The 27,297-nt window shown below is 38.5% G+C and overlaps 2 protein-coding genes across 2 annotated transcripts in view; both read right to left on the minus strand.

The window, feature by feature from the left end:
* Positions 1–2,700, minus strand: part of AXDND1 (axonemal dynein light chain domain containing 1) — a 105,422-nt gene extending 102,722 nt beyond the window's left edge. Inside the window, exons 1-3 of the mRNA XM_058539964.1 lie at positions 2,516–2,700; positions 1,951–2,156; positions 46–218 (exon numbers count right to left, since the gene is read on the minus strand). Of these exons, the coding sequence (XP_058395947.1) occupies positions 46–218; positions 1,951–2,044 (267 nt within the window). The 5' untranslated portion in view covers positions 2,045–2,156; positions 2,516–2,700. The remainder of the gene's footprint in view (positions 1–45; positions 219–1,950; positions 2,157–2,515) is intronic.
* Positions 2,701–4,526: 1,826 nt separating this feature from the next.
* The window catches only part of SOAT1 (sterol O-acyltransferase 1), a 63,141-nt gene continuing 40,370 nt past the window's right edge, over positions 4,527–27,297 (minus strand). The window contains exons 5-16 of the mRNA XM_058539965.1: positions 26,138–26,197; positions 21,359–21,466; positions 20,207–20,489; positions 18,960–19,038; positions 18,106–18,187; positions 17,534–17,579; positions 16,722–16,851; positions 14,883–14,980; positions 13,641–13,739; positions 12,219–12,354; positions 11,224–11,369; positions 4,527–9,919 (exon numbers count right to left, since the gene is read on the minus strand). Of these exons, the coding sequence (XP_058395948.1) occupies positions 9,863–9,919; positions 11,224–11,369; positions 12,219–12,354; positions 13,641–13,739; positions 14,883–14,980; positions 16,722–16,851; positions 17,534–17,579; positions 18,106–18,187; positions 18,960–19,038; positions 20,207–20,489; positions 21,359–21,466; positions 26,138–26,197 (1,324 nt within the window). The 3' untranslated portion in view covers positions 4,527–9,862. The remainder of the gene's footprint in view (positions 9,920–11,223; positions 11,370–12,218; positions 12,355–13,640; positions 13,740–14,882; positions 14,981–16,721; positions 16,852–17,533; positions 17,580–18,105; positions 18,188–18,959; positions 19,039–20,206; positions 20,490–21,358; positions 21,467–26,137; positions 26,198–27,297) is intronic.

Raw genomic sequence — 27,297 nt, forward strand, 5'->3', positions numbered from 1 at the left:
CGAAAAGACAATGTTCCCAAGTACTTTATATATGTATATACACACCCTTGGAGTTTTAATTTTCTTAGGAGGCAGTAAGTTTTCAGGACAAGGACCTGCATTGGCTGCATAGGTCAGAGAAAAAAGAACTTCCTCAGGGATGAACTCATTCTGAAGGGAAGTAGGAAGGAGTTTTGACGGATCCACCATATTTCTTTTCTCCCTTAGTTCAGGAAGTCCTAAGAAAGTAATGGGAAAGAAAAGCTGATTGTAGTTTCTGGAGAGTTAGTTGGAGATTCTCAAGCTGCTTCATCAATCCCATCAAAATGTCTCCAACAAGGAAATATTGCTTCTGGTTGCCAAGAATAGTAGCAATTTTTAAAACACTGAACATCATCTAGTCAAGAAAAAGAAACTCATATTGCCTGCCCTGTTCACACATCAGACACGGGTTCAAACACTCAGATACAAAGATGAACCTCCATTATAGTAAATTCAAAATTGAAAATTAAACTCACTTCACTTAATTAACTGGGATAGCCTTAAGATGAATGTCTATTTTCCCTTTGATATGAAAACACAAAAGAAATCTCCTCTCCTCAAAAGTGTCAAATTTTGGCCGGCCCAGTGGCGTAGTAGTTAAGTTCAAGTGCTCCGCTTCAGCGGCTGGGGTTCGCAGGTTCAGATCCTGGGCCTAGACCTACACACCACTTATCAAGCCATGCTGTGGCAGGTGTCCCACATATAAAGTAGAGGAAGATGGGCACAGATGTTGGCCCAGGGCCAATCTTCCTCAGCAAAAAGAGGAGGATTGGCAACAGACGTTAGCTCAGGGCCAATCTTCCTCACCGAAAAAAAAAAAAATCAACCAAAAGTGTCAAATTATTTAGTAATTTTCTATATAAGTTCAAAGGTGAGAATAATTGCATTAAATTGGGGCATTTATAGAGCAGAAGGGATCTGAATTGGGTTTAAATGTAAAAGTAGAATTGAGATTGTTGGAAATGAAGAGAGTGGAATAATCTGAGCAAAGTGGTAGAGTAAGAACAGTACAAAGAGTGTTCTATGAGGTACACCTGAAATTTATATAATGTAACAGACCAAGGTTACCAATTAAAAAAAAAAAAAAAAAGAGTTCTACTCAGCTTGACCAGGGCAATGGAGTTATAAAGGTAGGGAGCAGAGCTAATACAGGGAAAGATCTTCTATGAAGTCAGTCAAGGAGAGTCGGGTTGTCACTCTTAGAGAACTCTCCACTAATCTATGCCTCTCCCATAGTATGGCTCATGTTAATTTCTATAAGGAGTATCATGCTTTGATCACCATCAAAACCTCTAAAGTTCACACTACCAAATCTCTACCTCTTGAAAGTTTGGGATGGAGTCAGAATATCAGAAGAAATAGGTGCAGGGAAAAAAAAGGCTGGGTAGGGCTTTAGCACAATCTCCTCTAAAAACAAGATGAAAATGAGTTGGAGGAAGCTTTAGCATAATGGCGGTAGCGATGAGTCTAGCTGATTCTTATTCTAGCACAGATCTGCATTTATCTGTTTATGAATAAAAATCTTTTTTTTTCCCCCGCTGAGGAAGATTAGCCCTGAGCTAACATCTGTTGTCAATCCTAAAACTTGATACAAACTGGTCCCTTAAAGTCAGAGATCAGGTATCAAAAAGTACTGTTTCATATAACTAATATTGGAATTTAAAATAGGGTGAATTTAAAACAATATAAAACTCATCAGCATTCGAAAAAAAATTACAAATACAGTCCTTAGGTGGAGTAGTGAAACAGGACTCGGACTCAAAAATACTATAAAAGGAATGGCTTCTGATTTTATTGAAACAAGTGTATCGGAAAAACAAGGCTAATTAAGGTATCCTGAAATCTCAGATTAAAGAAAACAGGGAACGGACTGTGATTTCTGTCTATGGCCATGATTATCTGTCTGTGGGAACCCTTGAAGGACTTCACCTGTCTCTTCCTTGGATGCAGAGACTTTTAATCTTTTGCCGTCAGGCGTTGACGCGGAGTTTAGCAATGTTGAGGGCGGTTTCGGGAGAGGCATAATAAACAATGCCTCCTATCACTCTCTTTAGTAATTTGAAATATCCCTGCAGAAAGCTAACCTAGAAACAAATCAGCGGCGTACTGGGATCCGGCAGGGCTGCCACACTGTCCTGCAGACAGAAAAATGAGACTCGTTAAGTGCTTATGTTAGGATCAGAGTCGACAATTCATCTCGCCTGGGTTTTCCTTCTTTGGGGAGACCTCAGTGTTCTCTCAGGTCATCTTACGCGACTAAGCAGCCCGTGGGTCAGGGTCTGGGCGCAGGCCGGGAAGGACACGCTCGGCCCACGCCCCCAACCGGCGGCACCCCCCGGAGGGCGCCCCTCGCTCCAGACGGGTCGGCTCGGGGCCCCGGCCTCCCCCACAAGCAGCGCCCTCGCGCACGCCAGCTCCACGGACTCGGGGTCGCGCAGAGTTCGCGCCGTTTCTGCCTCAGGAGTGATGGGAAACGGACTTTTGCACCTCATACCCACAAATTGTGTTTCCCGCCAGACATCTTGTCGCCTTGCCTTTTTCCGGAAAGCCTGCGTGTCGTCATGGAAACCCAGAACCCCGAGCCCTAGCAACCCTCAATCGGGGCTGCCTTCGGCGGTGCCGGCGAAGGAGGGAGACAGCTAAGAAACAATCCCAACAGTATAGGTTCAGTAGCACTACAGAATAAACATGTTTAATCGGGCTGTTCTCACGGAGTCCGAAAGGGTCTTGATCCCGGGACTCTCGCCCGCAGGCAGGGCCCAGTGCGCAGGCGCTGGCGGTGGCCGGGGTCGCTCTCCCCCTCCCTCGGGGACGACCTCCCTGGCTCTCGACGGCAGGCGCCGCCGGATTTGAGCAAGAATCCATTAAGAGTATTTTCCATCGCTCTATCCTACTTGGTTGTTTTGCATACTTTTCTAAAAGCCAAATTCAGAGGGAGAGGCTTTATTTTGGATGCTGCCCGTCCTTGACATCTTGATCAAGTCTTCCTTGGACACTTAAGCACCGGCCCCCTTCCCCACCCCGAGCACGCGGAAGGCCTTCCCAGGTCTCCCAGGTCGAGAACTTTTTTGGCTGGAGGCAGGGAAGAAGACTGCATTTCAGACGGAGCCAACCCAAGGAAAATTGTTGAGTCTTCTTGCTTAAATACCTGTTCTCAGGAAAGAATGTGATAAACACATTAGCACTGAGGAGCTGAGACCCGGCTCTTCACCTCCACCAGGGATCATTTTGTACTCAGATGGAGCCTTAATGCCAAATAATGCTGGTGGAATCCCAGCGTCTAGATGCCTCTAGTACAGAAAATAGATTTCAAGAGGGAAAAAAAACTTATCTTGTTCAATTGACATACTCCTTAGTACCAAGCACAGTGCCTGGCACAAACACCTTCAATACATGATGTTTGAAAATCAACTGGACAGTTCCATTGCTTCTGTGTTGATAGTCTTAAGTTTCTGGTTTCTGTTTTCCTAGGTAATGTTACTGCACAAAAATGGGGTTCTGCTACCCAAAGCACATTAAAAAAGCCAATTATTACAGCATCAGCTTTTGGGAAAAGAATTCAGCTTTATTGCTAGATTTATCTGCAAGGAGACAGGAGGCATCAGCTCTCAGATCTGTCTCTCTGATCTAGGGCTTGGAGCAAAATTTATGAGATGAAGGGCAGGGCAGTCTGAAGTGTGGCGATAGATGATTGGAGGTAAGGAGAAGTGAGGTAATTGATGATCTGCAAGTGTAGTCAAGCTTCATGCCTCTTCGTGGAACACATGTTCACAAAATGGTGGTGTTAGTATGCTCTGAGGGTGAAGTTTTCAGCCCTTTGACATCAAAAAGGTCACTTATTGGGCATTTGCGCAGGCCCAGTTGATGGGTTGGTGGTCTCAACTGGTTTGAACTGGAGGAGGGGTCTCAGTTCCTGAAAAACCACTCTTAATTACTCTGTTGATAAAATGGGATCAGTTGAACTGGTCCTAGAGGGCCAGGGGTTACAATAATACCAATGACATATATAAGCAAAGTGTCGAAAATAAAAACAACACAATCTCTATGGCCACTTTTAATTCTCGTAGTCAGACACCTTGGATGTCTGAGCATTTTAGCCTTTAGCCCTATCTCCCATCACCCTAAATTTTCTCTAAATTTTTCCAAGAATTAAAATACACACATAAAAAAATAAAGAAAATACACACATATAGCACTCATACAGCACACATATAGTTCCCCTTAAGGACTGGCAACCATCAAAACAGGTGATGGAGGCGCCGGCCCTGTGGCGTTAGCAGGTAAGTACGCGCGCTCTGCTGCTGGCAGCCCGCGTTTGGATCCCGGGCGCACACCGATGCACCACTTGTCAAGCCATGCGTGGTGGGGGCCCATATAAAAGCAGAGGAAGATGGGCATGGATGTTAGCCCAGGGCCAGTCTTCCTCAACAAAAAGAGGAGGATTGACAATGGATGTTAGCTCAGGGCTAGTCTTCCTCACACAAAAAAATAAAACAGAGACTAGGTTTTCTCCAAATAAATTTATTTACCACATCTTCACATATGCAGTATTTTGCCATTTTTGGTGTTAGTATACTTTTTAAAGTTTAAAACTTTTGAACTTAATGCTAATACACTGCATACTAAACAAAATGACAGTACCACTGATTAGAAAACCAAGGATTTGGGGGAGAAGAGGGAATAGGAAATCTGGAAAAAAGCAAACAAGAATGAATTAGAAAAGACATCTTTAATTATAGATATTACATCTTTAAATCAACTTCAGATTTCCACCATCCTTCTACTGCTCCCAGAATACTGTGGGTTTAATGCACAAGCTGGAAAGGTATAGACACAGGAAGGAAGCTGCTGCACAGGTCCAGTGGCAGAGCCTTGGCTGTGGCTTGAGCTCTCTTCCCACCCAACAATTGGCACATTTGCACATGGGAATTCAAACTGTATCTGTAAACAACTGGGTGCTGGAACTGCCTCATGTTTCGAAGTTGTTTAAAACAAAGAGAAAGTACACCTACCACTTCATTAAGACAAACAAAAGAACACCACAAAGCATGGTGAAGCTTAGCACTCCGTTGGGAAGGGCATACTGACAGCAAAAATGTGAATGTAATAGTGTAGAAATAAGGAAGAAAGCATGTAGAAAAAAGCAGTACAGAGGCAGTTTTACATTTTTTAAAAACTACTTCACTTCTGAAATTAACCCTTTTTCTCAAATCCACATTAGCTATTAAAGTCTTTATACTGGGGACCAGGCCCGTGGCGTAGCGGTTAAGTGCGTGTGCTCCGCTGCTGGTAGCCCGGGGTTCGGATCCCAGGCGTGCACCGACGCACCGCTTGGCAAGCCATGCTGTGGCAGCATCCCATATAAAGTGGAGGAAGATAGGCACGGACGTTAGCCGAGGGCCAGTCTTCCTCAGCAAAACAAAGGAGGATTGGCATGGATGTTAGCTCAGGGCAGATCTTCCTCACAAAAAAAATAATAAAGTCTTTATACTTTACCAAAAAAAAAAGGAAACAATTTATTAAGGATTTAGTAGATTATATAGATTGTATAGCTGTTCTACTAACCTAAAGCCTATCAATTTTATCATTATTTATTGATTTTCATCTTGGGCATTAAACTTAGGGTGGGAAAGAGCATGGGCGGACCAAGCAAGAAGGGCTCCACTCACCGTGTTTGAGCCAGAGTAGCCCTATTATATCTCCTTTATAAACTGGGTTCCAACACTCTATTACCTGACAGAAACTTTAGTGATGTTAGAAACTAATCAAATACTTATGTAAGCTTCACTAATAATATTCATTTTGTTCCTCAAAACATTTATGTCCCAGTTCCTTCTATTTGTGAGCCATAAACATAAAGCCTAGAGATAAGATATGTGAAACCATGTCCAAGACAGATCTTTCTCTGACAGTAAATATATACATACACATACATATATATAAAACTGTATTATATAAACTACTTAAGTTACATGAAATTTTGCACAAGATTAGTAAGAAAGTCACTTAAACTTTAGTAACTATCTTCCATTGAGAAATTTATTCTGCCTTCTAAGACTATAAGCATTCTTTGCACTGGCAGAAGTAAGGCCTCATTAGTTTCCTTCCTCTCCATAAATTCTAAAACTTCAGTAAACAGTATACACACTAGTTCTAAACACTTAACTTAAACATCTAGGTAAAAGTAGAAGGGCATTTCTTTTTAGAAGCTTGCCACCTTACCCTAATGCTAATAAATGGATAAATCTGAAAGTAATTTTGCAGAGGTGGAAACATGCATGAATGCCTTTAACAATCTTGTTCAATTCTTGTCAATTCCATTATGGGAGAGCCCACTAGATCCATCAGGGTACAATGCCCATTCACATCATCCTGAGAGTCTATTTAACAGAAAAGCATATATTCTTGGGAGCGTGCAGCATTTGAAACATTCACATTTTTAAACAATTCCAATGAGATAATAATGATTTAGGATTAGAATTTATGGAGGGTAAGAAAATAAGGAGGCCCTATTTCTGCCAGGGCTAGAGCTTTGTAACAACCCTATGAGGTAGTTATTATTACCCCCATTTTACAGATGAGGAAAACTGTGGCTCTGATAAATTAAGCAACTTTGCCCAAGGTCACACTGCGAGTGAGTATGGGGCTATCTTAATCAAAAGTCCATACATCCTCTTTTTTCTGCACTGGTGGTTTTCAAACTGGGTATTCTGGGGCAGGAGAAAATGGGTGTACCAAATGGGAAGGGCTCCAGCCCCCCATCCCTATCTCAACCAGAAGCAGATGTATTTTACCTGTTTTACATGTTGGGCTTATGTTTAACAATTTATTTTTTAGAATGGTTTCATAACTAAAACAAATGTTTAAACTAGTGCACTACATCAGGCCACCTAGTTACTATAGTTAATATCAGTTTATCTTCACTGTTTTTCCCCATACAAAACAACTTTATTCAAAATTACTTATGGCCATACAAAACAAAGATATCTTTTCACATAAAAGACTTCAACAATTCATAAATTATACCTTTTTAGGCTATGTAGCCCACATGACCAACTTTTAAACACGCAATGTTCTGTTTTCTATAGACTTCAGGATTCCATTTTTCAGGCAAGTATAATTTTAAAATTATGATGAAAACTGCCTATACTAAATGAATTACTTCTACAACATAATCTGTGTTTGCAAGTATAGAATATTTACACACTACACTTTCTTAACCACCAATATCACCCACTTATACCCTGCAACTACTGAAAAAGGAAAAAACATTCCCCCACTCCTTTTCCTTCCGAATGTTGCAGTTACCAACAGACTAAAAGCAGCCTCAATTTTCTAACTAAATTCTAACATGAGGCAAGCAACTCTACCTAGGCAATTGCAGATTAAACCACCAAAAACAAACAAACAAAAAAACATTTTCCTTCACTACCCAAGACTGTGAAGAAAAGCATCTAACAAATTTAGTAATGGTTACTATCATTAATACTTCTTACAGGAAAGAAATTTTAAACTCATTAGTTTTCAGAAGGAAAATAGTACCATCCTATAACTGAAAATAATTTTCACTCCTATTAGCAAAAGATTTAAAAAAAAAAAATCAATAAATCTTCCTGAAACACATTAGCAAGAAGTTTTAGTTTTAATTTATTTGTTTAAAGAATGTAGGTAGTGGTTTTAAGAAAAGACTTTTGCTAAAAGCAGCTAGGAATAAGATCATGGCTATCAAACTAGTTTCTTTCAGAGAAAGTGGCTATTCCTGTAAGTGTTTCTTAAAATTTCTTAGGATAGTTTTATCATTCTAAAGAGTCTCTAGTTATACACATACTATTTGTTGTCACTAAATCTTGGTCAGAAAAAAATCACTAATAAACGGAAGATGAGAGTTTTTTTTTTTTAAATAGCCTCGTTCAGTCCAACAAATACAGTATTCAGAATCAGTACAGAGCAACAAAGTCCTCTCAATAAGAGGGCACATTTACAGTACTTAACAGAAATACAGACTTAAGAGTTCCACTCTCTCGCTTCAACAGATTGGCTTATTCATAACCAAGTCTTAGACCAGTCTGTTTTTGTCAGTTCCCTCCTTACGTTTAAAATGTAGTTATAAATTCAAGTGACTGACTCATTTTAATTTTTAATAAAAATGCCAGAAATTACAAGCTATATTAAAGCAGTCTTGTTTGGAGGTTACAGTTCCATTAAATTATAATACCACCATACAGATAATTACTGCTTGGGAATATGTGGAATACCTTTTAAAAAATTACCTCCTTTGAGGTGCACTTTTGTCCGTTGGAGTTGGATTTGATGTTTGAAAACTGCCTCAACTCATCTGGATCAAAGGTATAGGGAAGAAAACAGGTGACTAGGCTGGGTACTCACGGTACAAATTAAGTGGTGACTATGAAGAAACTCTACTCACCTTCTTATCAAACTCAAACTGATTTTAAAACAATTCGAAAAAGATTTCCCATAACTTTCTGGATAGCAGCATGACTGTTAGAAAACCAAGATAGCCTCTCAAGTCAGGCTGCTCCAAATAACCGTAATCTTTTGGGTAATTCATAAGTCTCACTTCTTTGGGTGGAAAGTGGAACTACACGGTCTCCGATATCCCTTCTGAAGCTCAATCGTTACAGACATCATCAAACCTCATACATATAAATAAAATAATTCCTACATACCACACCGTATTAGCAATGGGCATCTTATAACATGGGAACATCACATAATAGAGTATATTTTCTTGAAAATGATGACATATTGTTTCACCTAAAGTACACTACCATTAAAAGTATAATAATTGAGCAAATGCAGAAGCCAGCATCTGGATCTTTAATAATCACTTTAATATTAACGGCGGTGATCAATATTTATGTTACAGACTTACTAGTCTGCAAAATAATTCGTCAGTATTTATTAGACAATAAAATAACTGTACTAAAGGATACTTCTAAATAACTTAAAAGAAGTTATTACCTTAAAGTTTAAACAAAAAAGTTATTTTCCATATAAATTCCATGATAAAATAATTTAAATACATGATTGACTCTGCAAGTCTTTTTTAAAAATTACTTTGGAAGTTATAAGAAGAAATATTTTTCTTTGTCCTGTGCCATTTCTTTCTTTTTTCCTTCCTACTTCTGTTCCTCTCAATATATAATATTATGGATGCAAACTGAAGAATTCAAGGTGAAAGGTATAATTTTGCTTCACAGAAATCATGACCTACACTGTATAGCAAAAACAAGGTGAAAATTGAGTAGAACTGAACTTTTTTCAAAAAAATACAAATTAGGATATATAGGAAGATTCTCTTTGGAAAACAGTATTTCCTTTCTACTAGAAATAGCAAAACGTTCCACATTATTTTTTCTTTCCCAATCGCATGGTTAATTAGTACACATTCCAACCGTGTGCATGAAAACATTTCTAACCCAGAGGTATTTAAATGATTTCTTCATAAGTGTTTTGGCTAATTCAGTGGCCAAATAAACACGATGTTTAGTCTCTAATCAGATAAGAGTCAACAAACAAAACAGATATAATTTCTGAGGCTTAAGCCGATAGGATCCAGCAAAAATCTGTCATTATGTCAGCTATAGGTCTCCCTTCTCCCAAAAAGGAAAAAAACGAGTCTGGCTTAAGTGTACAAGTTTCCAGTAAACTTCCAACAGCCCAGCTCCAGGTGACTTAGGAAAAGAGGGAGCCACCTGTGAAGCCTAGAGTGGTCCAAATAATACAGATAACTTCAGTAACAGCTGGAAACAGATGCCGGCCCCAAATCAGGGAGAATACCCAATCTTCAGTGTCAACGAAGGAAACAAAGTCCAAGCTTCTAAAACACGTAACGACAAGTCCAGGAACGTGGCTGGATATAATCCAGAAATGTGGCCTTCAAGGTGGAAAAAAAATGAAAGAACAGTTTACTTGTGTGCACTGTGTGTATGAGGTGTGGGAGTGGATAGGGGGCGTTAATCTCATATATTATACATCTCCAAAATGCCTCCCAGCATTGTCAGTAACCTTTAAGCTATAAACAGCTCACTAATTCAAAGGATGTTCATTATTTTTATCTACAGCACAGATTTATTCAATTTAGAAGCTTTACATGAAGCTTTTCAAGTCCAGTAAACTCTACATGATTATATGGACTTCTGACCAAATTCCAAATAGGCACTCCCTCTTTCTGGATCTTGCATTATATTGTAGCACAGCCCTACTTTGAGTAGCCTGAAATCTAAATGGTGGTTAAGGATGATAAAATATATATACAAATTACTATAATACAAGGTTTAAAATCACTGAACTACTATGAAAGTTCAGAAATAGGAAAGAGATGGGAGCAAGAATTTGAAAAAACTTCATGGGAGATGTTCCATCCAAATTGGATTTTGATAAAATAAAATCTGAAAGATGGAATCTGAGTGTGAAGAGCAGCATAACGGAGACAGAGTCCAGAGCAGTTCACTCAGAGGCACAAAGAGGACTAACAGGAGATAAGGGGGAGCGCTAGTTAGGGCAGCATAACAAAAACAGGAGAGACGGTAGGAGAAGCTTTGGGAGAGAAACTGATTAATTTGATTGTTGGCATCTTCCGTTACAGGTGCCTGTGAGAAATACCCAGGCAGATATTTCAAGAAGGCAGCTCCTCAATATTTGGGACTTATCTACGGGCAGCTAGAAGTTAAGCTCTAAGAGGGAGACTTACATAATTACAAAAAAGAAATCAACCACAACAACAAAAGAATCAAGGGAAATGGGATCCTAGGCACAGGCGTGCAGCTAGACATTTTTACAAAGAGTTTATTACTTTGGGAAGGAAGAGGTAAAAGATATATACATTTAGGTGGGGGATACACATGTCATTGGGAAAACCCTGGAGAACGTCTACATTTTCAAGACACAGGAAGTGACTTAGAAGGAGCTACAGAAAAAGCAGTAAAAGAGGAAAGAAAAGAGAAGAGAACCAAGAACTAGGGGAGTTCAATGTGAAGAAAATCAGAGAAAAGAAAAATTTCAAGGATAGTGCAGTAAGATCAGATAATAAGTTAATGCTTTTACTCCATTATTGCGCTCCCCTTAACATTAATTCATCATAATCTCCACTACTCTCCTTCCTCTTAATATTGCCCACCAACCCCCACAAGCAGGGGACTAATAGGTTACTTTTCCACTCCCGCCTGGCTGTGGACTCACATTTTTTAGAGGACAGTGCTGACGTGCATACCACTCTTGAGAATAAAAGCATAGCATGACTGCATGGCCCGCAAAAAGGGAAGTCCACATCAAAACATTCCAAATTGGCGTTTTCCGACTATCATTGACAATGAAGTTGAAAGCCACTGAAGTTAGGATAACAAAAAATATATAGTCATCAAAACATAATCTATCAGGACGTGAGTGGCCTCCGATCTGCTGTAATCCTTTAATTATCACAATGAGCATCAACTGTGTACATAAATGTTTTATTCTGGCCACTGATCCTATAAATAAAAATGAGGCTTCAGTGTTGAAATTTATTAATCAGTGATTAATTAGAAATCAGATAGTATTCTAAATAGGTGAAAAAATATTTCATGGAATCATTCATATTCTAACTTGTCCCTCTCCACCCACCCAAAAAAGTGTCAGTTTTTTTTTTTCAGAGAGTGAACACTGACAATTTAAGAATGAGAAAGTTGTTGGTGCCGGCCCAGTGGCGTAGCGGTTAAGTGCGTGCGCACCACTCCGGCGGCTGGGGGTTCGGATCCAGGGCGCGCACCAATGCACCGCTTGTCAAGCCATGCTGTGGCAGTGTCCCATATAAAATGGAGGAAGATGGGCACAGATGTTAGCCCAGGGCCAGTCTTCCTCAGCAAAAAGAGGAGGACTGGCAACAGATGTTAGCTCAGGGCTGATCTTTCTCACACAAAAAAAAAGAAGAATGAGGAAGTTGTTTATAGTTTTCATGACCTACCAAATCAGTATTATCAATAGTCTTCAAGAGGTTATTTAGTTCATTTCCTTACTTCAAAGTGTAACCAACTTGAAACAGAGTTGTGTATAATTACTCAAAATCTGATAACCAAACACTGTCTTGAAATGGCATTACTATTTACTATCTAGTTTTCTACACTGATTTTATACTTTATTCTCTAAATTTCTCTTTTGGCATAATACTCAGTACTCAAGGCATGCCAAGTGATACTTACTTCCAAAGAATATGAAAAGCACGAAGAGCACTGGATAGAAAAAGCTCAAGCAAACAGCCAACGCATACTCGTGCACTACAGCAGACACAGCAAAGACAGCTAACATGGCAAGTGATTTGAACTTCTTTGTGAAAAACTAGGGTAAAGGAAAATATTAAAAAAGTAAGTAATTGAGCATGAACTATATAAGACACAATTATCACATGCTAAAGGCATCTATTTAATTATTTATATTTGATTTTCCAAGTCTATTCCACGGATCAATCCAAATGCATAAAAATAATTACAAAAAACATCTATGCTTAAAAATCCTTATCTTACTAAAATGAGGCATTTTCAAAACCATTAGTTGAAAGATCTGGGAATATTTTCAAAAACATTAATAACTTACATTTGTAAGTCACTATGGTTGACAAAACATTGTTTTCATATATAAACGGACACATCAAATCTCAACCTTTAGAGTGACACTGTATGTTAGGACAAGCATCCTCTCCTTTTTTTTTTTTTTTTTTTGCTGAGGAAGAGTCGCCGTGAGCTAACAACTGTCGCCAATCTTCCTCTTTTCGCTTGAGGAAGATTCATCCTAAGCTAACGTCTGTTGCCAGTCTTCCTCTGTTTTGTATGTGGGCTGCCACCACAGCATGGCAACTGATGGGTGGTGTACGTCTGCACCTGGGAACTGAACCCAGGCCGCCGAAGCAGAGTGTGCTGAACTTAACCACTAGGCCACCGGGGCTGGCCCTATCCTCTCTATTTTTACAGGTCACAAAACTAAGTTTTAGAAAGAAGGGACTTGCCTCATCCATAACTGAAACTACACTTATAAATGAAAGAAAAGGCAATAGAGTAGTAACTGTACCACAACATGCTGCCACTCAGCCAAATACAGTCCTTACTCAACAATTAAAATGTGCAATCCAGAGACCAGCATTAATAAACCAGGAGATTCAAGATTACACTTCATCAGTCTAAATACATTCTGCTCTAAAGAACGTTTCAAAGACATATATCACCAATTGGAGATGTAAATCTAAACATAAGTGTTTCTCCACTTTTAACAAACAAAGGAACAAAAACAAAAAACAAATGAAGAGCTAGAGGGAAATTATTTGTTAGCAATAAGATTAAGAAATAATCCATTATTGGTGGATCATTTCAACTCCTCCAAATACCTCCATGCATTCTTACTTTGTAATCATGTAAAATAAAATCCAGAGCAAAAGGATGGTATCAGACCTAGTAACTGTACATACTGGTCTCTAAGGAATACCATTCAAAGCAGAAGGTTTCTTAGACATAAATGGCTCACAAGAGAATTGAAGACAACCAAGCATAACTTCTTCCAGCTGCACAATACTAATACTTTCTAGAAAGGAATCTCCATTTCTTGAACAACATCAACCAAATCCTGCTGCTTACCCAGAGAAAGTCCTTGTAAGCATAGTAATACAGCCAGTCATGGACCACCACATTCCAGGTCCTGTAATAGTTGGAGTATGATGTGGAGTTCCACCAATCCTGAGGCAAAAAGTAAAGGTATAAAACTACACATATACACACGAAAATCAAAGCAAAATCCCCTGAATATTCCCAAAGAACATACACACATAACATAATACCTAGAGTGTGTTATGATAAACTCTCAGTCCATACACAGATCTCAGGAAAATCTTAAAAGGTATTTTTGTTATTGTGTTCAAAATGACACTAATTCTAGTTCTATATATGATTAAGTCCCTAGGGTCATTCTGTCTCATTCCCAAATAAGTTATGATAAAAGATATAGAACATATGGAATCACTAAATCTAATGTTCATCTAAATAGCAATCAGTAAATGCCCTTTACCTTGCTAAAACACAATGAGAGAATTCTAAGGTCACGCAGACATAGACAGTGCGCTAACTCTAAAGAGCTATTAGTTAGCATCATAAACAGCAAGATTTAAGTGGTACAAGGAGTAAGATGGTGGCTACCTCCAAGTCCTGGTGCTCCTCTATATTATCTTGCTCCTTATATACACCTAACTTTAAGATCAGACCAATGGAATCAGACATCTAAAGTATGCTACCCACATTCACTATTTCTTTAAGAAAGGAGTGACAGGCTTGGAGTGTTGCCAAAACAACAACATACCAACCTCTAGAGGACTTTAGGTGGGATTATAGAATACTATGATCCACTCTGGTGCTAGTTAACTTAATTCCAACTTTGGAGGTATAAGAATACTATTTTAAGCAGAATTAATGCCTTTCAAAATAAAGGAGGGAAAAGTTATTTCCTTCATGAACTGTTCAACCATCTTACATGGAGTAATTTTCTTAAATCATTCCTACAGCACCAGAGAGCCAATTTCCAATGAATGAACCATCAGCAGGGTCTCATAATGCCCTCTAGACACATGCTTTCCCATCATAATCACCAATACAGGATCCAGGAGAAACCTTATGCGGTATTAAGGGAGCACATATTACAGGCAGAAGAAAAGGTAAGGCTATGCTAATTATATCAATATCAGAATTTCAGACTTAAAATTGATAAAACTTGTGGGAAAAAAATTATTTCACAACGTTTATGTTAAAAAGCTAGTAACCAACATCGTTCAAATACATAACAATGAGGACATAAACGTGAAAAGAAACATGAGTCCAAGTATACATTACCTTATAAAACATCCTGTCACCAAAGCGCAACATCTCGGCAAAGGCATTGAGCCAGCAGTGCAAAAAGGCAAAAAAACTAAGGAACAGTATCAGCACACCTAAAGATAAGATTAACAATATTCTGAGTCTTTCCAAATAGCTCACATACCACGCAGTTAATTATATGTCATTATTTGCTTAGCTGGAATTATTTTGTAAAATAAAAGTTATTATTCCAGGTTACCCATTCCAGAGATGATACAATATTCTTTGGAAGTTAATTATTTTAATTTTATAAAGCAATAACTTCCTCCCAATGGGTTTTACAGACAACAAATGACCCAGTCTGTTTTTAATAAAAATGCCTAGATGTATGGCTTAACTTGGTACCCATGGCCGTTTAAAATTAGGCCCTTAAGTATTCCTCTAAACCAGTTATTTAAAACTGGGGGAGATTTTGCCCCCCCTTTTCCCGGGGACATCTGGCAATTCTGGAGACATTTTTGGTTGTCACAACTCAAGAGGTAGGGGTTGTGCTACTGGTATCTAGTTGTTAAGAGGCCAGGATGTCACTAAATATCCTACAATGCACATGACAGCCCTTCAAAACAAAGAATTACCCAGCCCAAAACGTCAACAGTGACAAGGTTAACTTATCTCTGACTCTACTCCCAGTGTCATAAACATCATCCATAACTGGACTTATGACATTCTAAAACACTCCATGCCTTTGCATCCATCCCACTACGTGGAAGCACCTCCTTCCACCACTTCTCTGCCAGGCAAATGCCTATCTATTTTTCAATACCCAATCTTAAATGTCATTTCCAATATGATACAAAGTTCATCAGCACTTTGTTTATCCTACCTATACAGTATATATTACACTATATTGTAAAATATCCATTTACATGCCCACCCCTTTCATTCACTTGTTTACTCAAAAAATATTTATAGAGCATCTATTATGTATTAGACAATATGGGAGACAGTATGGCTAGCTGACTGGCTATAAGACACAATCTTGGATCTCAAGGAATTTGTAGCCTAATGAGGAAGCCACACAAGTATGTAACACATATCCTACTAGAGGGACAGATAAAAGAGCTTACTGGAGTACATCTTGGGGGCAAGTAGGAAGGGTTACTAGCAGAAGTCCGGGAGAGAGGGAAAGGAAGAGAGAAGGTGATGACAGAAAACATTACCAACTTTTAATAGGTAGGAAAAACAGAAAGAGTAAGTAAGGGAAACTATAAATACAATTAAACTGCAAGCTTCCAGAGAGTGAAGAGCATGTATGCCTTGTTCACTGCAACATCCTCAGTAGCTGGCATATGACAGGTACTCACATATCTCTAGGAAAAAATAAGTGGAATGAATGAAGTTAGGAGACTGAGGTATGGCTGGAAAGAGAGGAGAATAAGAAAGAGTGGCAAGAGGGATGTCAAATGTGGTCCACAGCATCCAATGCTTCATGGAGATCAAACAGAATAAGGGCTAAACCATCTACTGGATTTAGAATCAGGAGATTCTGGTGATTTTAATAAAGCCCATTTCAGTGGCCTGGTGGGATTAGGAGCAAGATTACAGTGAACTGAATAGTGAATGGAAAGATAAAGCATCAACATGGACTATCTACAGTCAGAGAAAGCAAAATTTGAGTGACAGAAGACAAATGAAAAGACTGACCTGACACCGAAGCATACTTCATTAATTAGATTGATGGAACGAGGTCGAGATAGGTATAGACAGGTAGATAAGTTTATAGTGAAAAGCAGGAAAATCAAAGGGGCTCGTGTAATAGCTTTCTATTTTCCTTGCAACTTTATGAACCGCCAATTTAACCAGTACCCATGTTACCTGGCAAGATGGAGTTAAACATACATAGGACCAGAACACGAGCGCTGAAGGGCTCCTGTTTGATATTCCGAAACAAGGGGATGCAGAGCCTTTCAAAGACGTAGTATACATAAAAAAAGCTACCAAAAACCTGGAACATAACAAAGACATAATTATAATAATGATGACTTGATAAGGAAAGACGGAAGATGATTTTTTCCTTCAAAAGAAGATACAAATGTGACCCTTAAACTAACGTTTACAAATAGATTCCGTTTAACACTAGTCTATAAGATTGCCAACTGTAATCTTTCAGAGATATTACTCAAGCCTAGCTTCTACCATACCTTTTCCCAACCCTTTATCAAATGGCATTTTTAGAAGATCAGACTCTTGGAACCTGCTTTTCTGGCTACATGAAACCTATAAAAAAAAGTATTTATTTCATAAATGGGTATTTGATTGAGACAAGAATTTATGATTCTGATAACGGGTTGGGGGAGGAGTTGGGGGATGTCAGACCACACCCACACATATAATATCCAAAAATAAAAAAACACGAGGGGAGGGGGAAATTAATGTAGATGCTTACTTAAGCAACCAAATGGAATTACTTTAATTAAAATAAATTCTTTCATTGAGGAAAATTACCTTTGATATTAGCAATACAAACATCACTTACTGTACTGGGAATAGTTTAAAAGACTTCAGAAAGAGTTCTAGAGATCCCAGTAAACATGAATTTACCAACGCATTAAATATATTAAATTATTATTCGAATTCTCATCTCCCACCAATCAGCAAACCTAAAGCAGATTAAAAAAAAAATTTACCTGTGCAAACTGCATAGCAACATAACCCCATCTTACAGTGGGAGTCCTAAAAAGAAATAAAATAAGCTTTCTAAATAAAGTAAATAATTGAGCTTTATTTATTTATTTATTTATTTATTCCCCCCCCCCAAAGCCCCAGTAGATAGTTGTATGTCATAGTTGCACAGCGTTCTAGTTGCTGTATGTGGGACGCGGCCTCAGCACGTCCGGAGAAGCGGTGCATCGGTGCGCGCCCGGGATCCGAACCCAGGCCGCCAGCAGCGGAGCACGCGCACTTAACCGCTAAGCCACGGGGCTGGCCCTAAATAACTAAGCTTTAATAAAGATCCTCACAATCTTGTCCTACAAAGAACATCATTTTTGACATATGAAATATTTGTATAATTCTGTCAAGAATCATTGTAATCAAACTGGATTGCCAGAATCACCATTTGGGGCTTCTCATGCCAGTGAGAAAATTAAAACTCATTCTGTATTCTCTGTAGCCCTCCATGAACTGGTCCCTGCCTATCCCACCTCACTCATGCCACACTTCTGGTGCTCACCACATGTCTACTTCACAGTGCCGTTACCTGGGGTAGTTGTCACGGTAGATGAGGGTAGGAGCAAATAAGAAGTACAAGTACTGGTTGACTGTGGGTACTGGAACAGTACCTGAAAAAGGGAAACTAAGCTTATATCAGAGGCTCTTCAATTTCTCTCAGCACAACTACAAGGGGAAAATAAGGCAGCACAGACAGAGAAGGATAAAGCTACCTTTCTTCTTAGCTCATGTTGTTTCTTCCTGATTTCCCAAAATGATGACTTCTTATTCTTATATTAATTGAATATTACCAATCCCTCTAAACAAAGTTATTGCTGTGACTTAGAGATAACCTCTAGAGTTTGAAGCAGCAATTCAAAAAGAGTAAGCATACATGGGTGTGATGAGTCTATAAATTCTATAAAAATAACACAAAGTTACAAGAGTCTAATGATCGATGTCTTTAAATTGTAGGTACAAAGGAAAAACAGGAACAATCAGGAAATAATGACATAGTCTTCCAGGGGCCAGCCTGGTGGCACAAGCGGTTAAGTGCATGCGCTCCACTGCAGCGGCCCAGGGTTTGCAGGTTCAGATCCCGGGCATGCACCGACGCACGCTTGTCAAGCCATAGCTGTGGCGGCGTCCCATATAAAGAGGAGGAAGATGGGCACGGATGTTAGGTCAGGGCCAATCTTCCTCAGCAAAAAAAAAAAAGAGGAGGATTGGCATCAGACGTTAGCTCAGGGCTGATATTCCTCACACACACAAAAAAAAGAGCTAGTCTTCCAAATCAATATGGATCCTATATACTTAAAATCAAACAATGTCTACAGAATGTAATATGCCATCCCAGTAAACATCAAAGGTTGAAATATCCTTTGACCTAATGTAATTACATACGTGATTTCTCCTTAGCTGAATTTAGTACCCGAGGCACATTCTCTCTGACAAATGAATGGGCCTTCATTATCAAGCGAATCTATAAAAGGAGGGGGGAACAAAAAGATGAATTTTGTATCATTGCCATCTCCTATAAGCAACCCCAGAACAACACTAGAACACAGTCACATAGAGAACTTCTTAATTTTGCATATACCAACTCAAGTTCACTTTTATAAAATAAAGCAAATGACAAACTCTAAAGAAGGACAAGTTATTACTCAATTTTGCATGTAACAGCACTATCTAAATATATTACAAATTAAGAAGGCTGGTTCAAAGAAAGTCTGAAATGTTCCTTTCTACTAGTCAAATAGAGCATTACAGATAGCCAATATAAGTCAGAAAATTCTGAAGAGTGTATAAACAAAATAAATCCTTTATTTAAATGTCTGACGTTTCAAAAGTAGAGTTTTTAATTACAAAAATATTTTATAATTGAGATGACTTCTACAGAAAGTGTTCAAGAACAAAATCTGAATTTTTCCAGGACCTGAAGCATATTATGTTAAGCGAAATAAGCCAGACAGAGTAAGACAAACACCATATGATTTCACTCATATGTGGAAGATAAATAAATACAAGGACAATGAGATCAGATTAGTGGTTACCAGAGGGCAAGGGGGTTGGGGGTGGGCATAAGGGGTAAAGGGGCACATATATATGGTGACTGACAAATAATAATGTACAACTGAAATTTCACAATGTTATAAACTAGTATGACCTCAATAAAATAAAATAAATTAAAAAAAAAAATTTGAGGGCCCAGCCCTGTGGCTGAGTGGTTAAAGTTCCACGCTTTCTGCTTTGGTGGCCCAGGTTCGTGGGTTCAGATCCTGGACACGGACCTAGTCCACTCACCAGCCATGCTGTGGCAATGTCCCACATACAAAATAGAGGAAGATTGGCACAGATGTTAGTTCAAGGCTAACCTTCCTCAAGCAAAAAACAAAAAAAAAAAGAAAAATTGAATTCATCCAGAATATTTCAATATAATTTATTTCAATTATCAAGAATCAAAGAACACTGAGTAACAAATTTTAAGAGATGAGATGATCTAGTTTAATTTTATAGATAATAGCACAAAGAACCAGACATGAAAATTTATCCAACTAATACAACTAAAAATAACAGAATATCAGTAGTAGTAGTATTGTTATTATTTTAACTAAGCATAGCATTGCATTGGGCAACACTCAAAACCTCACCTGTTCCAGTATAACGATGCAGCGGGAAGCTGGTGGCAGTGTATACACTAATACAACATATGTTGGTCCAAAACCTAGAACTCCAATCTGGAAGATCATGAAAAGTAAGCCGTGGAAGAGAGAATGGATCACTGGATGAGAACTCTTGCTATAGCCTCTGGCCCAACGTTGAAAGAGGAAATAGGGAATTGAAAGCGTGCACAAGAACATGGTCCACCACGTCCACATAACAACAGGAAATTTACCAAAGGCATAAAAAAAGACACTGAACTCAAGCACCAGCCTGGGGAGAAAAAGCACAGAGAAAGAACACAAAAGTGAATTTTTTATATGCATTGATTCATAGAATTCAATCCAATTCAGACCCAAAACTCTCAATCTTAGGAAACACAACAACATTAATAAATTGAAGTAATGGACGTAATAGCTGTGCTAGATAGAGAACTGCTTCTAAGCCTCTGCTTTACAATATATCCGAACAATAAATTTTCTAAAAGCCCTAAGATAATATGGTCTTTGAATACAAGATACCTAAGATAACCCGGAATAATAAGACTTTGCACTTCTCAAAGATTAGATTCTCACATTAATAAATTTTAAACTCTACAATATTCTATGGCAAAGTATTAATCAAGTATTCAAACAACAATCACTATTATGTACCAAAGATGACTTTTCAGAAGGAAATAGGTACAATTCAAAAATCTATTAATATACTATTATATCATTATCTCAAAATTCAATTTTCTAATAAAGCCCATAATTCAGTGTCTGATTACCACACTGAGATTTTAAAGTTACAATTTGATTTTTATATTAAAAAGAAATATATTTTTCAAACATTACATTTCCATAAGCTACTTACTTTTAGTAACAACTTGGAATGCATACCATAGCAGAAATATTGGTAAATCATATATAAAAAATTCTCCAATTTAGGAAAATTACCTAGAAACTAATTACAGTCTATTAAAATAGACCACTTTAAAAACAAAAGCAATGAAACTTCTAATATTCTTTTTAGTTGTATTTTTTAGGAGAGGAATCTCATCCTCAAATCAGCTGCTCTGGGATTTTCTAAAGCAAATTTAACCAAATCACCCTTTATCAAAATTTAAATCAACTAACCAAACATTCTTTTTCTTGTCTTACCTTCCTTCATCAATGTAATCTACTGCAAGTGTGCTGAGGATAAAGAGAATGAGGAGGGCAATAAACATGTGATATATTGTTCTGATGTGGTCCACCTCAAACAGCTCACTGTAAAGACAGTTCAAACAAATAAAATTAATAATCTATATTTAATTTTAAAACACCATAAAGACTTTACTTTAAAGCAGTTCAGAAGATGCTTAATCCACCCTCCAAAAACATCTAAAACAGTAATCACAGAATATTAAACCTGCTGCAGAGGTAGTAAATGACATGACCAACGTAAAAACTTAATGGAAGAGCTTAGGGAAAGGCTCTTCCCAGTAATGATACTGCCCCCTAGAAGACAGCATAGATATCAAACACTGAAAACAAATGGTGTGCATTCTTGAAAACCTGCCCGAAGCCGGGGCTTTCAAAAGTAGACAAAAAGCCATTCACTGAAAACAGGGAACACAGAAACTATTTCAAACGCTAAAGTTTTTTAAAAATCCTATTCTTACATTCCACTCCCAATACTTAACTAAAATATAGGAAGTACTATCTATTTCCAAGATGTTAAAATTCACACAAAAGCATTTCTACAATGTTGATATATAACCAACTACCACCCTGCGTGTCTAAAATTTAACCATTTACAAATGCTTTTGCTTTCTATCCTCATAGATCTTTTTATTTGACTAAGACTGAGCTACTTTTCTTTTAAAGCATAGCAATGACTTTCTAGACGACTTTTTCTAAATAAATTTTCACACTTGACTAAAGTTTTTTAGCTTTGTTTTTGGAAAGATGTATGCTAATCTTCTAAATAACTTTTTGAAGACTCTAAAATACTATTAAATCTCTAGATTAAGGATCTTAAAATTCTAATAAAAACCCACTTGAGCCATAGAATATGTGTTTTATTTTCTTGGTTAAAAACATTTTCTATCTATCTATCTATCTATCTATTTATTTATTTATTTATTTTTTCCCCCCAAAGCCCCAGTAGATAGTTGTATGTCATAGCTGCACATCCTTCTAGTTGCTGTATGTGGGACACGGCCTCAGCATGGCCGGAGAAGTGGTGCATCAGTGCGCGCCCAGGATCCGAACCCCGGGCCGCCAGCAGCGGAGCGCGTGCACACTTAACCGCTAAGCCACGGGGCCGGCCCGAAAACATTTTCTAATTAAAGCACATTTTGATTTTGTTTTTCATATAGTACAATTTTATCATTAAAATCTTAATTATAATGTTCAAAGTAATTGTTTTATATTCCCTTTTATGTGAAAAGCCTGCATTTCCCCCTAAATATAGATTTTAAAAGATATATCTCTTCCAACAAAAATGTTGCAAAACACTGAAATAGTATTCTACATTACATGTTCAGAAAACTTTGGCCTTCTCATCCAAGTTAAATAATACAGATGAACTTGGCTCACAGAAAAGTGAATTTTGGTAAGCATAAGACACATTTTTAAAGAAACGAACATTAAGACACTTAGATAATTTTTCACCAGCCTATTTCAGATGACCTGTACTAACACAGGTTAAATTACAGCAGTATCCTAATAAATGACTGAGTAAATAAATAATCTACTCAGAAAGCATGACAAAGGAAATATTCATCACCTACCCAAAGTGTACCTTTACTTTTCAGTTCACAAAATGAGGTCACCACAATTAATTTACATTGCTTATTAATTTTTTCATAAAATCCACATAATCAGCATTCTAAAATAAGTAAATCTGAGAAAACTATCAAGTCTCTAAGCTGGCTAGACAAAGAAGAGATGAAAAACATTTATACAGGCGTACCTCGCTTTATTGCATTTCACAAATATTGCATTTTTTACAAATTGAAAGTTTGTGGCAACCCTGTGTTGAGCAAGTTTTTCAGCACCATTTTTCCATTTGCTCACTTCATGTATCTGTGTCACATTTTGGTAATTCTCACAATATTACAAACTTTTTCATTATTATTACATTTGTTATGGTGATCTGTGATCAGTGATCTCTTTTTTTTTTCGTGAGGAAGATCATCCCTGTGCTAACAACTGCCAATCCTCCTCTTTTTTTGCTGAGGAAGACAGGCCCTGGGCTAACATCCGTGCCCATCTTCCTCCACTTTATATGGGATGCCGCCACAGCATGGCTTGCCAAGCAGTGCATTGGTGCACGCCTGGGATCCGAACCGGCAAAGCCCAGGCCACCACAGCAGAGCGCGCGCACTTAACCACTTGCGCCACCGGGCCGGCCCCGTGATCACTGATCTTTGATGTTACTGTTATAATTGTTTTCAGGTGCCATGAACTGCGACCATATAAGATGACAAACTTAACTGATAAATGTTGTGTGTCTTCTGACTGCTCCACCAACCGGCTGTTCCCCATCTTTCCCTCGCCTCAGGCCTCTCTATTCCCTAAGACACAACACTATTGAAATTAGGCCAGTTAATAACCCTGCAATGGCTTCTAAGTGTTTAGGTGAAAGGAAGAGTCACACATCTCTCACTTTAAATCAAAAGCTAGAAACAATTCAGCTTAGTGAGAAGGCATGTCAAAAGGTGACACAGGACAAAAACTAGGCCTCTTGCGCCCAACAGTTAGCCAAGCTGTAATTGCAAAGGAAAAGTTCTTGAAGGAAATTAAAAGTGCTACTCCAGTGAACATACCAATAATAAGAAAGTGAAACAGCCTTATTGCTGAGATGGAGAAAGTTTTAGTGGTCTGGATAGTGGATCAAACCAGCCACAACATTCTCTTGAGCCAAAACCTAACCCAGAGCATGGCCCTAACTCTATTCAGTTCCACAAAGGCTGAGAGAGGTGAGGGAGCTGCAGAAGACAAGTTTGAAGCTGGCAGAGGTTGGTTCATGAGATTTAAGGAGAGAAGCCATCTTCATCACATAAAAGTGCCAGGTGAAGCAGCAAGTGCGGATGGAGAAGCTGCAGCAAGTTATCCAGATCTACCTAACACAGTTAATAAAGGTGGCTACACTAAACAACAGATTTTCAATGTAGACAAAACAGCCTGATATTGGAAGAAAACGCCACCTCGGACTTCAGTAGCTAGAGAGAAGTCAATGCCTGGCTTCAAAGCTTCAAAGCACAGGCTGACTCTCTTGTCAGGGGCTAATGCAGCTGGTGACTTTAAGTTGAAGTCAGTGCCCATTTACCATTCTGAAAATCCTAGAGCCCTTAAGAATTATGCTAAATCTACTCTGCCTGTGCTCTATAAATGGAACACCAAAGCCTGGATGACAGCACATCTGTTTACAACATGGTGTACTGAATATTTTAAGCCCACTGTTGAGATCTACTGCTCAGAAAAAAAAGATTCCTTTCAAAATATTGCTGCTCACTGACAATGCACCTGGTCACCCAAGAGCTCTGATGGAGATGTACAATGAGATCACTGTTGTTTTCATGTCTGCTAACACAACATCCATTCTGCAGCCCATGGATCAAGGAGTAATTTCGACTTTCAAGTCTTATTAGTTAAGGAATACATTTCATAAGGCTATAACTGCCATAGATACTGATTCCTCTGATAGATCCGGACAGAGTCAATTGAAATCCTTGTGGAAAGGATTCACCATTCTAAAAGCCAGTAAGAACACTTGTTATTCACAGGAAGAGGTGAAAATATCAACATTAACAAGAATTTGGAAGAAGTTGATTCCAACTCTCATGGATGACTTTGAGGGGATCCAGACTTCAGTGGACGAAGTAACTGCAGATGTGGTGGAAATAGCAAGAGAACTAGAAGTAGAGCTTGAAGATGTGATTCAATTGCTGCAATCTCATGACAAAATTTTCATGGATGAGGAGTTGCTTCTTTTGGATAAGCAAAGACAAAGTTTCTGGAGGTGGAATCTACTCCTGGTGAAGATGCCGTGAAGATGGTTGAAATGACAACAAAGGATTTAGAATATGACCTCAAATTAGTTGATAAAGCAGTGGCGGCTTTTGAGAGGACTGACTCCAGTTCTGAAAGAAGTTCTGCTGCGGGTAAAATGCTATCAAAGAGCATCAAATGCTACAGTGAAAACACTCGTTAAAGGAAAAGTCAACCGACGCAGCAAACTTCATTGTATTATTTTCAGAAATTGCCACAGCCACCAACCTTCAGCAACCACCACCCAGATGAGTCAGCAGCCACCAACATGGAGGCAAAACCCTCCACCAGCAAAAAGATTATGACTCACTGAAGGCTCAGATGACGGTTAGCATTTTTTAGCAATAAAGTATTTTTTAATTAAGGTACATACTTGTATTTTAAACATAACCCTATTGCAGACTTAACAGACAAAAGTATAGTGTAAACGTAAGTTTTATACGCACCAGGAAACAAAAAAATTCATGTGACTCGCTTTGTTGTGATATTCACTTTATTATGGTGGTCTGGAACTGAACCTGCCATATCTCTGAGGTATGCCTGTATATCAAGAAGGTAACAACACCAAAACTCTCTTGAAGTGGTTTACCTAATTAGAACACTTTTGTTCTAGCTCTTAGGTAACCAATTCTCTGCAGCACAACTTTAAGGCATTTATCAGAGGACAGGTAACTGTTCTTATCTCTAATTCCTCCTTTGAAACAAGATACAGAACCAGAAAATCAGAGAGAAGGAGCAAGAGACAAATGTACAAAAAGAAGTATCAAAACTAATGATTTACATGAATACAGAACAAACTCATTAACCATTCATAGATTAAGCAGTGATTCTAACAATCAGAATAGTCTGATTTTTTTTAATTCAAACTAATAATTAACAAAACCAACAAAAAATACTCACTCTAAGAGAGATCGCCTTACAACAAAAATCTTTCCGTGTTCTGGAGGTGCTCTCAGATCTCTGGGAAGAGCAAAAAATTAAAACAAAATATAAGTACTTCAAGTACGATGAGAAATTTAAACCTATGGATAAGAGAAAGAACGTTACCAACTACACCATGTAACATCAACTGCCTTTTCACTATGATCAAGGTACTGTGTTGAGGGTTTTATGCGTGTTATCTCATTTACTCCTTCTACACAACGCTATGATATAGGTACATGCATATATGGTTAGGAAGAGATGTTAGGCACCTCTAACAAGAGTAGCATTCAAAGGGGCCCCACAGCCCAGCTCCTATGGAAATGCATTCCTGGCATCACACATTGACAGCCACTCTTCCTCCTCCCAAACATTCATAAGGTCATAGACAGGCCTCCAGCCATACTTTACTCCAGTTCACATACTTTTAATGGTCTGTCCTCCAAAACTGCACTGTTTGTGATACTCTCTCTAATGTCAAAGGACTTCCAACAATCCTCAACTGCCTCCTGATCTTAAAGGGCTCCTCCAGTTACTAAAATCACACATCTTAACATCTAGCATTATCATCTTCTTTAAGGCTTTCTGCAGTATTGCCAACAAGTCTGTCAACTATTACTTGTCAAAACTGTCCTCCAGAACAGGAGAGACTGACAGAGACCACAGAGGCACAAAACCAAGAAGAGCACAGAACGGTAGATTAGCACACATTGGCCTTTGACAGCCACCCCTCTAGTGCCCTGGATGACCGACCAATTAGAAAAACATACACTGGGGCCGGCCCGGTGGCGTAGTGGTTGAGTTCGCGCGCTCCACTTTGGCGGCCCGGGGTTCGCAGGTTTGGATCCCAGGCACGGACCGACACACTGCTCATCAAGCCACGTTGTGGCAGGTGTCCCACATAAAGTAGAGGAAGGTGGGCACAGAGGTTAGCCCAGGGCCAATCTTCCTCAGCAAAAAAGAGGAGGATTGGCAACAGGTGTTAGCTCAGGGCTAATCTTCCTCACAAAAAACAGAAACATACACTAATTGCACTGTACTTTATTACAAGTATTGTATAGAGCACAATAGAAAGGTAGTATAACAACGTACTGAAGAGCAAGGACTCTGGAGCCAGACTCTGGGTTCAAATCCCCACT

The sequence above is a fragment of the Diceros bicornis genome, chromosome 4 (assembly GCF_020826845.1).
Source record: "Diceros bicornis minor isolate mBicDic1 chromosome 4, mDicBic1.mat.cur, whole genome shotgun sequence".
Lineage (NCBI taxonomy): Eukaryota > Metazoa > Chordata > Mammalia > Perissodactyla > Rhinocerotidae > Diceros > Diceros bicornis.